Raw genomic sequence first — 13,344 nt, forward strand, 5'->3', positions numbered from 1 at the left:
TCAGAAGAAGAGCCAGCAATCACAGACACAGCTGAACCTGTTAAAACATGACTTGGTTTCTCCTCAGAAAAACAATTCATTAAAAAATTGTAGATGGCAGAATATTGACAGCTACAATTTTTCAGTGCCAGTAGATGCCGTTTTTTGTATTTCAGGCTGCCTCACTGTGTTTTTTTTTCACTGTTGTTTCATTCTGAGGTAAATGAGCATCTAAACTTAGTAGCACAGCTGTGTTTTACGGCCCTAGTGTCCCTCCGCCCCTGCCGTCTCTCTTGCCTGTTTTGGACAGCCTCCCGGTGCTCTTGCTGCTGGCTGTGCTGTCCCCTCGGACGAGGCCGGGGGAGATGCCGCTGAAGCTGCTGGCCTTGGTGATGGCGGGCCGCGGGGCGAGCCGGTTGGAGCTGTCCGAGCTGTCGGTGCTGCTCCAAGGCCGGGGCTCGCCGTGCCGCGGCAGCGTTTCCGTCTCGGAGCTGCTCTGCCGGCTGGCGCCTGACCGGCCTGCCCGTAACCTGGATGGGAAGAAAGTATTTGTTTTGAAAAATGTTTTTGAAAATTTTTTTTTGTTTGCATCTATTGAGTAAAAATGTTTAGAAGTGCTAAATAATGTAGACTTGACATCTGCAACATGTTGTACATATTACAGTATCTGCACGTACATCATGATCAATCATTTGGTCCATAAGTTGCCAAAAAAACAGTAAAAACATCCATTAAAAATTGCTAAAGAAGACGCGGTCAAATTTACTTAATCTTAAATTTTGCAGTAACTTAACTCATTTAAAAGTTTCCAATCTTTTGCCTCCATTAATGACATGTGAAACACAGCCTGTGCTCATCCTGTTACACCGTGTTCAGCAGTGTCGATTCAACTATAACAAGACTGCATCGTTAACATAATGTTCATGTGTTCCGCAATGCCTGATCAAAACAAGATGACATTTAAAAAACAAAAACACAACTGTCTCATGGTGAAATTGGCAAGCTCTGGTTGAAATAGGCCGTCCCACATGAGGACGCCCGGGCAGAAAATCCTATTTAACAGCAGCTTTCCTGAGCAGCAAAAACAAATCCTCAGATCAGCACTCCTGCTCCTGAGCGAGCCGATTAAGGCGGACGGCGATTCAAAGGGGTTTTTCTCTGCCGGCGGTTCGGCCTCTGAAAGAGCTGAATGATGTGTGACGGCGGCGGACCTACCTGAACATTTGCCGCCTCTGTTGGGTGCTCATGCATGCGCCTTCATCCTGAGCGCTGGGGGGGGGGGGGGGGGAGAGAGAGGTATTACAGAAACAGGCGCTGACAAAATGAGATATCCACCATTTTAAAACATGACAGAGCTGACTCTAATTGCTGCTCTGACAGGTAAACTATAAAAGTGAATTAAAGTAGAAGCTATCTGAAGAGCTTTAGTTACACTTTAAAGGGATCAAACCCGTTATACTTCGGCCAATTAACTGACAATTCATCTTCCATATTAGAGAGAGCTTTTTGGAACAAAATTATTACTCAATGAGAGGTGCAGCAAAGTCAGTGGTCGTGTGATTAATGTGAATTTACTACTCACCCTCTATCTAGTATGAAGTGATCTCCCTGTGGGTGGGAATAAAAATTACAGTCAATTACAGGGGTGCAGATAATTCACAGCACAGTTTGTTCTTATTGTTATCTTGGAAGCTACGTTTCTGGCTCTGTGCGCTAAAAATCCTCTTAGTGTCTCTATGAATTTGACGACAGGTTCAATCACTTCATCAATAAATATCACTGCACTGACAGCTGCTTGGTATACCTGCTGCAGGTCTACTTATACATCTGACTCTATAGATTTGGCGTCACATCAGAGGGACCCTGTCTAAAAATTCATAAATCCAGCAATGGTAATTGGTAGCAAGAAATCTACAGAATTTGCACATGAATAGAATCGACACAAAGATTTGTGCAACATGGCACCCCCCTCCACCGAACCCCCCACCACCACCACCCCCAACTCCGCCTACACAAACAGCTCTCACATCATGTGCAAATATCCTTTCTCTGGCTCGCTGGTACTCCTCCTCCCTCTCTTCCATCGATTTGCTCCTCTTGTCAGCTTTCAAACGCATTCGAATCTGGCAAGGACACACCACGCACACACACACACGCACACATACACACACATGCATACAGACACGCGCGCTTCTTTAGCAGCTATGTCAGGGACGCCAGATTGTCCCACTCTTACCAACATGTCAGAAATGAAAGTGACAGCTTGGTGGGAAAAAAAAAAAAAAAAAAAAAAAAGAAAAAAAAGAAAAAACACCTACCGTGCTGTCTTCACGATCAAAGCTGGAGTTGTCTCGTTTGAGAATGTAGCGTTTCTGAAAATCGTCCGCCCTGTCATCCTTGATGTGCTCTGAGAATTTCTGATCGGGTCTGTTGGTGGGGGGAATTCACAGGAGTTTTAGCGGCAGCTTAATTTCAGGCAGATGCTGACAGCGACATATGTTAACCAACAAGCAGGGCGGGAATCTAACTTATCTGTCCATCGATTTGCAAAGAATCACTGATTTTACTCAAATGAGGTCATCAAGAGGCAAAACAGAGGCTCACATTCTTGTGTTGGTAGTTTTGTTGATCACCACTGACTTTCCACTGGGGTCCACATTGTGGTCCATGCCAAAGTAGGCCGCCACTCGATGTAGCAGCATCCTGTGGTAGGACGTCATGGGTGGGAACTTTCTTTTTTGGCTTCTAGAGGGAGACACAAATGTGGTTAAATGATACACTGCGGAAAAAAGTAACATCAGTCAGTTTGAAACGAGGAGTTAGGCAAACGAAGCTATGCCTGTTTCGTCTGCTAGAAGTCTGTTGCTGTTTTACCTTGTAAGGATAAATCTGCTCGTGGGTCTGTTTTGAAAATGTTTCAAAGCACTTCTGAGGTCGCTGGAGGAGAACCTAAAGCCCTCGTGACTACATTAACACTGGTGACTCAATCTCAATATCTCACACTCCCAAAGACACTAAAAGGAGAATAAGATGACCTGAACCAATAGTAAGGTTACAGACTCCTTTTAAAAATGATCCGATGCTTCCTATGCTCCACAGAGCAGTCACAAATGTAACAGCTGAGACGCTGAACAGCTGCTCGTCTTAATTGTATGACATCAAGCACAGCCCATCTGAAAGTGTAAACATCCTTCTGTTGGAATATTTTAACTCGATGGAGAAGTTTGCCGGTTTTCCTTCTTTTTTCTTTCTTTTTTTTTTTTTAAAACTACTGCAGCTGGACGCACTAATTAAGTTCTCCTCCTCTGGTTGAGCTATGGTGTTCTGTTTGGATCAAATCTGAGTAAAAACCTTCTTAATAAAATCAGAAATGAATATTTCTTACTCATTATTGCTGATGAAGTCCAAGATGTCCTGCTCCAACTTCAGCAGCATGATTCGATCCCTAAATAAATGACACATGTTGATCTTTCTAGTTCTCAGGTCACGAGAAACATCATCAATGTTCAGACAGTGATAATAAAAAAGCTCTAAAGGCCTGGTCACTCTTGGTGATATAGGGCTAGTTGGCAAATACTGTAGTCAGCAAGCTAAATGCTAACAAGCTAGCCAGCAGGGAACTAGCAATTATCTATCCAGGAAGACAGAAATAACATGAGAAACAAAGCTTATTAGCCGTGACAGCTTCCTCCATTTTGGACATCCCGGCTCGCTATTCTCTCGTTATCTTTTTTGGGGGGGCTTTTTTGCCTTTATTTGATGGTCAATGGCGGAAATTCCTGTGTCAAGTTCACCAAAGTCAGGACATTTTTCCATGAGCAACTCCACTGAAATGGTGTGAGCAGGCCTTTAGGCTCAAAAGATGAACTCCTGAGGGTCAACGTTTCACCGCAGCAGTCAGATTCGGGGGTATCTGTTGAGCGTACCTGGGGTTGCCTTTCAACGTGTTGACCAGGAACTCATGGAGATCTATGCCAGTTGAATCGGTGTAGTCTTGACTGGAATCTAACCGAGAGACAAATGAAGGCAATGAATCACAGATCTAATTTATAAAACAGAGATTCCACCCTAAATGTTACCTGTGCACACTCCTCACAATCCACCATATACAACACTCCCCGCCATTAGACGCATGTCATTTTCTGAATATAATTGTATTAATATGAATAATAGGGGACTTGAAATGTTTCGCCCTGTTAACTCCCCAAATTAATGATAAACAGCTAATGAAACGCCCGTTGTGAATATTGATATGCAAATTAATCAGCCTGTCATTCAACTATTTGCAAAGAAAAAGACGGAGAAGTCAGACTGCACATGTTGAAAAGAGAAACTTCACTGAGGGTGACTTTGCTAGGGACCAAGCCATTTGTTGGTTGTTATTGGTGTGACCAATAATGGGAAAAAAACAAATCTGGCAGCCTGTGTCAGCAGCAGCGAGCACTGCCAGCTGAACCATTTAAGAAATGAGGAAGTGGTCGGATAACGAAGTCGACACCGAAAAACATGTTCCCGCGCACCAACAAAAGAATGGGACCTATCAGTGGGAGCCAGGGGACAACGCAGCTCGTTCCCCTCGGTGGGTGTCTGGTTTCTATAATTGGAGGCTGCCTCATCAGTGGTGTTGCTCCACAGAGGGAAGCAGACACCTTTAGATGCCTGTGGGAATCCATATAATTGCTTAACACCTTGAGCTTGTCGCAATTAACTGAATCACGCCAATTATCGGCCCATAATGAGATATCATATAAAACGGAGAAGTGCTTTTGGACAAACTGGAGGGCACTGTGCCGGGGAAAAAAAATGTTTAGGGTTGGCTGTTCCTCGTGACATGGTAAAGGATATAATTATTAGAAGGCTGTAATTTGGCTGAGTGACATGGATTGTGTGATAAGTATCATTAAAGCATTTGGCTTCATTTCAATACTTTGTCCGTGACACGCTGCCACCAAAATGACATTATAAACATATATAATCTATCGTAGGAGTGGGCGTTGTATTGATTGTACTCCATGTATTGCAGCTTGTTCCACGGGGGATGTATAAAGAGACTATACTGTGAGGTTTGTGACTGCAGGGCTCCAGACGACGACTACTTAATGCATTTTTTTCCAATCGCGAAGAACCAGAGTGCCTTGTGAATATTATAAATATATGAACTGGAGAGCTCACAGTGAATAAAGAGACAAGCCGGTGTTCAGAACAAAAGCACGAGCATAACAGTGCTTTATTTAACTTTATTGTCGCTGTAGTTTATTTAGTAGTTTAGTATTTTAGTTAGGTAGTTAGGAGGAGACTTCCAAATATCAAGATATATATGGTGAATCTGCGATATTATTTACAGGCTGTGTCACCCAGCCCTAATCTATCGTGTAATTGATTTTCAGATGTGCACATATTCCCCTGCCAAGTTTTCTATCAACAGATTCCATTTTTTGGATGGGGAAAAGCACATGCATCTTTCAGGCTCCTTTTTTGGGAGTAAGCAATGTTTATAAATGAGGCCCCAGGTGTTCATGATGTAAAGAAAGCTGAGGTGTTAATGGAAAGATTTCAGCTCCTGTGACGGCGATGGCAAATCTGTTTCACTGACATTGCTCTTCTTTCTCACCTTTCAATCCAACCAAGGACATAAATGTGTTCAACTGTATGTGGAAGGGTATAAAAGACTTATTAAACATCTATAGAAATGAATGAATGGATCAAGTTAACTCAAAAAACATGGTTGAATATCATCAATAAGACGAGGTAAAGATTCTGAGATGGTGCTGCCATGACCTTGACTGGATGCGAGCTATAAGGGACGGGCTAATCAGAGCCTTTCCTCAGGGTGCACCCTTTCCAGTCAGCAAGACAGTGTATGATTCAGACATTGAAAAAACTGCATGGGTTAAATTACAGTGACTTTAGGGGATTTTTTTCCAGGATTGTCATCATATGAACAGTTCTGTGTTGGAGAGGCAAAGGGCATTTATAGGACAGAGTCAAGGCTTTTAGTAATATCAAGACTACATAGGGGACTTCAATGGAAGATTTCAAGCTAAACTGTATGGAGTGTTTGCCAGAAAGAGACTTGGGAGATATTTAATTACACCTGCTCAGAGGTCTCATCCCTCAGGCTCTTCCTGTGGCTCCCAGGAAGACAACTACTACCACTTTTTTTGGGCCTGTCCAAAAGTAAATGCTTTTTGGTGTGGTTAAAAGGGACGAACTTTTGACATCTACAAATATTAAAACTGAATACTTCTTTGAAACACTGAGTGCAGCTGCTACAAAAGCAATTACAAAGGAAATGGCTTAAACCAGACACCCCATTTATAGAGAACTGCAATGATATAATTTATTAAAATCTGTGTCATGGAAAGAATTACCTCCTCAATGAGGCTTCAGGTCATTGAATTTGAGGAAGTTTGGATGAAGTGGAAAATGTATATTTGCCAAAAACGTCCATCTTTTTTGTTTAAATTAGTTTATTCAACTCTTTATTATTTTTTAAATTTATCTTAAATGAAAAACATCCCATTGTCTATGATTGTGTTTTATGATTATGTTGTAAAAATTGAAAAATGTGAAGGACACAAAGTGTACAAATAAGAAGACAAAGTGGAAACATACAAAAATATGTATATAGACTTTGTTAAACGAGCCCGTCACTGTTGGTTTAATTTAATTTCTTACCTCTCGACAGCATTTTTTTGGGTGTTTTCTCAGGTTTGTCCACCTTATCGCAGCTCTCCTCTTTCTCCGCTTGGTCCTGTGTGGCTCGCTCTTCTTTTTCAAAGGGCTGGAGAAGGAATCCATCCTGTTCAGGGAGGAGAAAACACAGATTAAAAAAAAACTGATTGATTCAGATTTGTGAAACACAACTTGCTGATGTCTTTATGAAACGCTGGATTATGTGTGTGTTTGGGCGGCTACACACCAGTGCGATAATGTCAGCATTTTACAAGAGCTTCAAACACGAACAGTGACCTAAGTCTGATCTGATCGAGGAACAGACATGAGACGTCCATTTAGAAATGAGGCGTTAAATATGAGGCGTTTAATTCCCTATGATCTTGCCTGAGGTTGTGGGTTAATTAGAGAATAACATGGGCATAAGAGGTCACTGCAAGACACTTAATAAACTCTCCTGGTTTATCATCCAAACTTGTTTCCTTGCTGGTAATAATGCGCCTGCGTCCATGAATTCCAAATCACAATGGCAATTAATCTGCCAGATAAGCTTGTTTTTATTAAACCGTCTGAATAAAACATGAATTTGAGCCCAGAATTAAACAACGCAGCACATTTCATTCCTTAAAATTCAACAGAATGAGGAGTTAGCTGTAATCCCCCTTCCAACTGTAAAAAATTCAGAAAATCGACCGTGCTGCAATCTGAATGGAAGATGTGGATGTTTTTGCGAGATCTATTAAAAATGGCCTTGATTTACCCCAGTCGTGCTCTTCCTCCACACACACACACACACACACACACACACACACTCACACACTCACACACTCACACACTCACACACTCACACACTCAGAGCAGTATCTGATTTGCTTTTCAGGCAATTCTACAAAAGGCTGAAAGGAACGCTGAAAAAAAGAGGAGAGGGGTTGCCAGTGCACCGTAAGTGGATTAAACACAACTCTGGGAAGCTAACATCAGAGAGTCTGTGAGTGTGTATGTGTGAGAGAGAAAAGAATGAATGAAGGAGTGAGAGACAGGGTGACCTAGTGGCGGGAGAGCAGCTCATAACCAAAAAAGGTCATGAGTTTGATCCCTGTAACAGCTGCGGAGCCAGATAATGAGACGCTATGTTCTTCATTTCAAGACGCTCTGAATATATGTGAAAATGTAATATGCTAATGGGAAACGTGACTGACTAATTGCCTGAGCGAGACTGGGAGAAAGCGAAAATGAGTCTAGGATTGTGTGTTGTGTAAGTGACAGCGAGTTCATGCATGCATGTGTGTGTGTGTGTGTTCGTCAAAGCAAAAGGATTTTTTTTTCCCTCCCTGGCACGAAGCGGTGATGTTTGCTACTTAATGCCACCCTCGGCATCACATTGAAGCTGCCTGGTTGATGTGCAGCTGTTGCGAGCTGCCTCGTTTGTTTCCTGACATCCATTTACCTCGAGATAAAGGAAAAACCAGCGTGAAAATGACGGTCCTCTGAATATGTAATGAACGTGCTGTCAGTCTAAAACAAAAAGTGCGGCACGTATTCAGAGGCCCTTGACTATCGGCCATTGATTGGAATTGACAGCCAGGCGTACAGTGTGGGGACAGATGTAGTTTTTCAGGACGCAGAGATAGCTTGGACAGCCTACAGATCCATACGGCCCTTTGTTAGCGCTTACAATCTGACAATAACGTAAAACGGGGAACAATGGGAAATGTTGAGGCTGATAATCAAGAGGTTTGAATGGGAACAGAGATCGTATGTGTACTCCACTTGTGTTTTTTCTCCCCTTTCTTTATTGCTTTACCTCGCCCCTCTAGGTTAGTTTGCCGCAGAAGGAGTCTCGACTCCGGGCCCAATAACAGTAGCGGGGGAAATATCAGGAGTATTCAATTAGAGCGCTCCACAGCTCTCTGTAGCTGACGTGTGGAAATTGTAATTTCCCCGACATGATTGATGGCAGTAATACAGGACGTCGTGTGAGTGCAGACGATGCGAGACTGTTGTGGGAATAACACCGCCCTCTGGTTACCGAGCTCGCTGCTGACTGGCTGAAACGCCCCGCAACAAACACACCTGTGTGTATATGCGTGTGTGAATGCGTGCCAGGGGCTGTGCAGAGTGGCATGTAATGGGGAAAGTTCGATCAGAGCGGGGCTTTGCCCGGAGATACGCTGCGAAAGAAGAGTTGATTTAGCAAACTAACGGCCGGCTCGCTGCTGGAGCTCTGTGCGCTCTGTTTTGATGATGTGATGTTTTCATCAAGCGGCCACGGGCAGGTATTTAATCATAGCTGTCACACGAAAGGCCGCTAATCAAGCATCAGAGGTCTACCTGCTCAATTGTAATGAGCTGAAATGAGGAACTGATCCCTGGTCAGCACTTCAGTGTGATGCATGTGGGCGTGTGGCTTAACAAATTGGGCTGAGGTGTCAGAGAACCACCTTTGTCACACTGGGCTTGATGAGATGACTGGGATGAACTCTGCTCCATATGAGCAGAGTGTGGTTGCATGGGAATTAGGGATGTGCCGGTATCACATTTTCATGCTCCAATCACTGCGGCGAAATGATTCACTGTATTATCACAATCAAATATTCAAGAAATGCTAGTAGAGCTGAAATATAGTAAAAGTATAGTAGAATTACTTTAAGACTGAGCAATATATCTATATTACATCAATATGATATGAGACTAGATATCGTCTCAGATTTTGGATATCGTAAAGTGTTGTCTTTTCCTGATTTTAAAGGCTGCATTGCAGTAAAGTGTAATTTTCTGAACTTACCAGACTGTGTTACAGGGTATGCCTGCCTCTTCACACGCTTAAATTATTGTTTATTTAAATGGAGTCTGGTGGGTTTGGCAATAGTGATTTCAGGGCTGTTTCTGGTTAAACAAAATGGATCTAACACTTTATCCAAACAGTGTTAGATTATTAAACCACCAGTAAAACAGTTGTAAGCTTCCAGCAACCTGTAGCTCTTGAGGTTTCAAATCCCTGCATGATAACATTATGGCACATCATCAAAACATAGGCTAATGATGCTGAGTAATGTTAGTCCTGCCAGTTTAAAAAAAATTGCTTTCTCAGCACTTTATGAATCAATACTGATAGAGGAATTTGTTCAAAAAATATTTCGCTTTTCTCCACATCAAGCCCTAAATTACTTCAAACCTAACCTTGTCAAACATGTGTGGAAGGGGTCTTTCAGCAAGTATAATTTTCGTGTTGGGTGTTAATAGTTAAAAGGCACAATGTGAGAACATAACGTATAGTTATACTGTTATACTGGGATCTTGTAAGCGACTTGCACCACCCCCCATTAGCACACTGGTGGAGGAGAATGTAATGTTTGTGTTCTTGATGCAAGGAGTTTTCTATTTGTCAGTCACATTAAATGAATGCTCTCTCTTACTTTGCACCCACAAACCAGCCGCACTTCCTTACTAGCTAACGTTAGTGTAGAGCATCATCGCCAGAGTAGCAAGAGTTGCTGCTCTGCCTCCGTTCAGCAGTGATAGTTTTGGCATTAACAGTAATAAAAACAGTTGTCGGTATTGTTACCATCAGAATATTTCACCATGGTAAAAAGTCAAACTGGCATACCAGCACATCCCTAATGTGAATACACTCTGGTAATTCAGAGACTGTTACCTGAGGTGCTGCTGAAGGCTCAGGAATAGGGCAAGGAAAGGACTCTTCACACACTGCCAGGCTCCGCACGAGCTTTAGCCTGGTGTTGGACTAAGGGGGGGTGCAGGTAGGTGGGCACAGTTAAAACCATGCACACACACACAACTGCATCAATATCATCACAGTGACAAGCCAAAGAAAAACAGAAACAGCCAGCGAGCACAATCGATTCTTGCAAGCAAATCATACAGTTTCAATATTCCACATTTTAGCTGACAAATCATTCCCTGAGTGACTGAGCTTTTTTCACTGCTAAGATGATTGTAGACCAGTGGCTGCAGATCTTCTCAGATAACTTGATCAGAACAATCTTAAATAAAAAATGGAGTAAGCATTCTCACATAAACCCAAGCCTTCTCGTGTTTTTCCTGAGGGAGCACCAACAGCAATGCAGCAAGCACACAGGAAATGTCCATTTCAAACTCAGGCATATTCACACTATCGCCTCCACTATCATTCATGTAATGGCATCTCAACATATTGCACTGAACTCATTTTAAATGTCTGGAGCAATGTGTACAATGACAACTCGCTTGACAGGAAACACAGGTACAACTTCCAACTGAATCCAAGCAAACAACGCAATCCAAGTGCACATTACACAGGTTGGAGCATCCTTGCACAACATGCATGTCGAGCGTACCGTACCTTAGAGTACTTCACAGGCTGTCCATAGGTAGGGGAGGGGTGCAGGGGAAAAAGTGCACAGGAAGAAAAATCAAACAAACCACAGAAGTTTGGTTGGGGAGGGGAAGAGGATTGTTACTTTAAGAAAAGTGGAGAAGTTTGAATTAAATATGACTGGCCTACATTTTGCCATGTTTGCGCTACTTGCTCTGCAAAAGAGCAAAAAACAATTCATACCAAGACAGCAAAAAACGACAAATAACCTCCTGTAATGCCAGCGTTTTTACGTCTGTTCCTAAACTGAAAAATTTAAGAGCACAGAACAAAATTTAGCAGCACTGATCTGCGAAAACAGAAATGGAAAATTCCCCGCGCAGCATGAAATCTCAAGTTCACCATTTCCTGAGAGCATGAATTCATTTTGCAGAGCATATATGCTACCAAAGCAGCTGCACTGTAGAGTCCCTTCTTCTCACACACACACACACACACACACACACACACACACACTGCAGAAAACAAAAGCCAGACGTGTGGCTGCGAGCGATTCGGGTCAGTATTATATGTGCCGCTCCCAGCTCCATTTAGCTGTCATGTGAATCAGACCCAGGCGCGAGAGGTGAGGCGCAGAGAGCAGAGAGAGGCTGGCCGCCCAACAGTGTGTGAGACAGCTCGGTGCCTCTGTGCTTCACGCACTGGTGGCTGTGTGTGTGTGTACGTACAAACAGAAGGTCTCTCAGTAGCACGCATAGAGGAGCGGAGGAGGGGGGTGAGACCTGGCAGGAGTCATTTCAGGCAAAATTGTAACAGAGCCCAGTCCTCTGCTTCCTAATCCCAACATGCGTCCACACACACATGTGCACACATGCCGCTCTGTCCTTCCCACCTGTCCTTTGAAATCAAAAGGACAACCCCTCCCCTCCCTCATTGAGCTCGAGGGCCAAATAACACCTATAAAAAATTGAAATGGGCCGCTGTTCACCCATCTCCGATGCCTGTGACCTGCCGCACCCCTTTCTATATCAGGTAATATGGATGTGGATGGAGGAGAGGAGGAGTGGGGAGGGGGGAGGAGAGGGCTGGGACTGTGAGCGCACCGCTACACCAGCTAATTGAGCGGCGTGGGGCCGGTGGGGAATGAACAATGCCGGCAGGAGATAAAGGAATGGGAAAGGGGGAGAGGGAAAGGGCTGAAGTCAGCAGAAGTAGGGCGGCCACCAGCCACCTGTCCTGCCGCAGAGGACAGAGCCGGAGAGCTGGAGGCAGATGGTGGCAAAGTCACCCAGTCTCTCACCCCCCCGCCCCCTGCTTTTCCTCTGTTGGAATGCTTTTCCATGTTACACCTACCTCCCGCCCCCTCCCCCGTTTCATACCCCAGTTCCCTACCTCCTCTATTTCTCCCACAATGAACATTTCAGGCATTTAAGCGGCGCCCTGACACAGAACGACAGAATTAGCTTCACCTCCTCTGCTGCTGGAAATTACGAGCAGAAAGGTCAGGGGCTTCAGTGCCGTCAGCATATCTTGGCATATCCTGTGACCACAGAATAATTATGCCAGGGTGAGTTTTAGGAAAAGGGGTAGAGGGAGAAGTAAGAAGCTGGATACTTTGCATTCTACATTTGGAGAGGTCATGAAAAAAATCAGAGGTGGCAGGGATACATGCAAAGTCAATTTAAAGTGAGATGTGGAGGGAGAGGGACAGAGTTTAGCTTTAGGTGGTTCAAACTGAGGACAAGATTTCTCACCAAACACTGTTTCAAATCAGTGTTATAAAAAACTTGTTTTAAATGTAGAAATGTGGTGACTTCATACAACACCAAGGAATTTATGTCTCATTAAAAATGGGGAGAATGCTACTATATTTTAGGGAAACAGCGGCCACTGTGGTCACAAGTGGCAACTACAGGACAAAGGCACATTGATTTTCCCTTCATTTCACAAGACTCTCTTGAGTGAGTCGCTTTAAGGAATAATTCGACATTTTGAGAGATACACTTGATGAGAAGATTGACACCAATCTCTTGTCTTCCAGTCTTTATGCTAAGATAAGTTAATCAGCAGGTGGCGGTAGCTTTAGATTTAGCATACGGACATGGGAGTGGTATCTCTCTTGTCACTGAACTATTCTTTTATCAAAATCAAATCATGTTCTCCTCCTGTAAAAGAAAAAAATGTCTGCTTTCATGAGTAAGTACCAACAAATTTCAACCAACAATATCATGACATCCATCCATCAATCGATCTGCAACATTCAGCCACACAGCATTACAACATTACATGAAGCATAAGATGGACTTTGGCTCTCTATCCCTGACAGATGCCACTATCCTGTCAGTGTTACACTATCAGGGACTAACTGTTACTTT

The 13,344-nt window shown here is 43.4% G+C and overlaps 1 protein-coding gene across 12 annotated transcripts in view; it reads right to left on the reverse strand.

Annotated features, from left to right (window-relative positions):
* LOC126401666 (R3H domain-containing protein 1-like) overlaps positions 1-13,344 on the reverse strand; it is a 55,968-nt gene that overhangs the window by 25,506 nt on the left and 17,118 nt on the right. For 9 of the 12 annotated variants that reach the window (XM_050063029.1, XM_050063034.1, XM_050063030.1 and 6 more), the window contains 11 exons: positions 10,997-11,014; positions 10,310-10,399; positions 6,658-6,781; positions 3,906-3,984; positions 3,365-3,424; positions 2,584-2,724; positions 2,298-2,406; positions 2,007-2,102; positions 1,562-1,587; positions 1,195-1,248; positions 277-509 (listed from right to left, as the gene is read on the reverse strand). In XM_050063029.1, the coding sequence (XP_049918986.1) occupies positions 277-509; positions 1,195-1,248; positions 1,562-1,587; positions 2,007-2,102; positions 2,298-2,406; positions 2,584-2,724; positions 3,365-3,424; positions 3,906-3,984; positions 6,658-6,781; positions 10,310-10,399; positions 10,997-11,014 (1,030 nt within the window). The remainder of the gene's footprint in view (positions 1-276; positions 510-1,194; positions 1,249-1,561; positions 1,588-2,006; positions 2,103-2,297; positions 2,407-2,583; positions 2,725-3,364; positions 3,425-3,905; positions 3,985-6,657; positions 6,782-10,309; positions 10,400-10,996; positions 11,015-13,344) is intronic. The other 3 variants (XM_050063031.1, XM_050063032.1, XM_050063033.1) reach the window with 3 other exon arrangements.

This window comes from Epinephelus moara, chromosome 15 (assembly GCF_006386435.1).
Source record: "Epinephelus moara isolate mb chromosome 15, YSFRI_EMoa_1.0, whole genome shotgun sequence".
NCBI lineage: Eukaryota > Metazoa > Chordata > Actinopteri > Perciformes > Serranidae > Epinephelus > Epinephelus moara.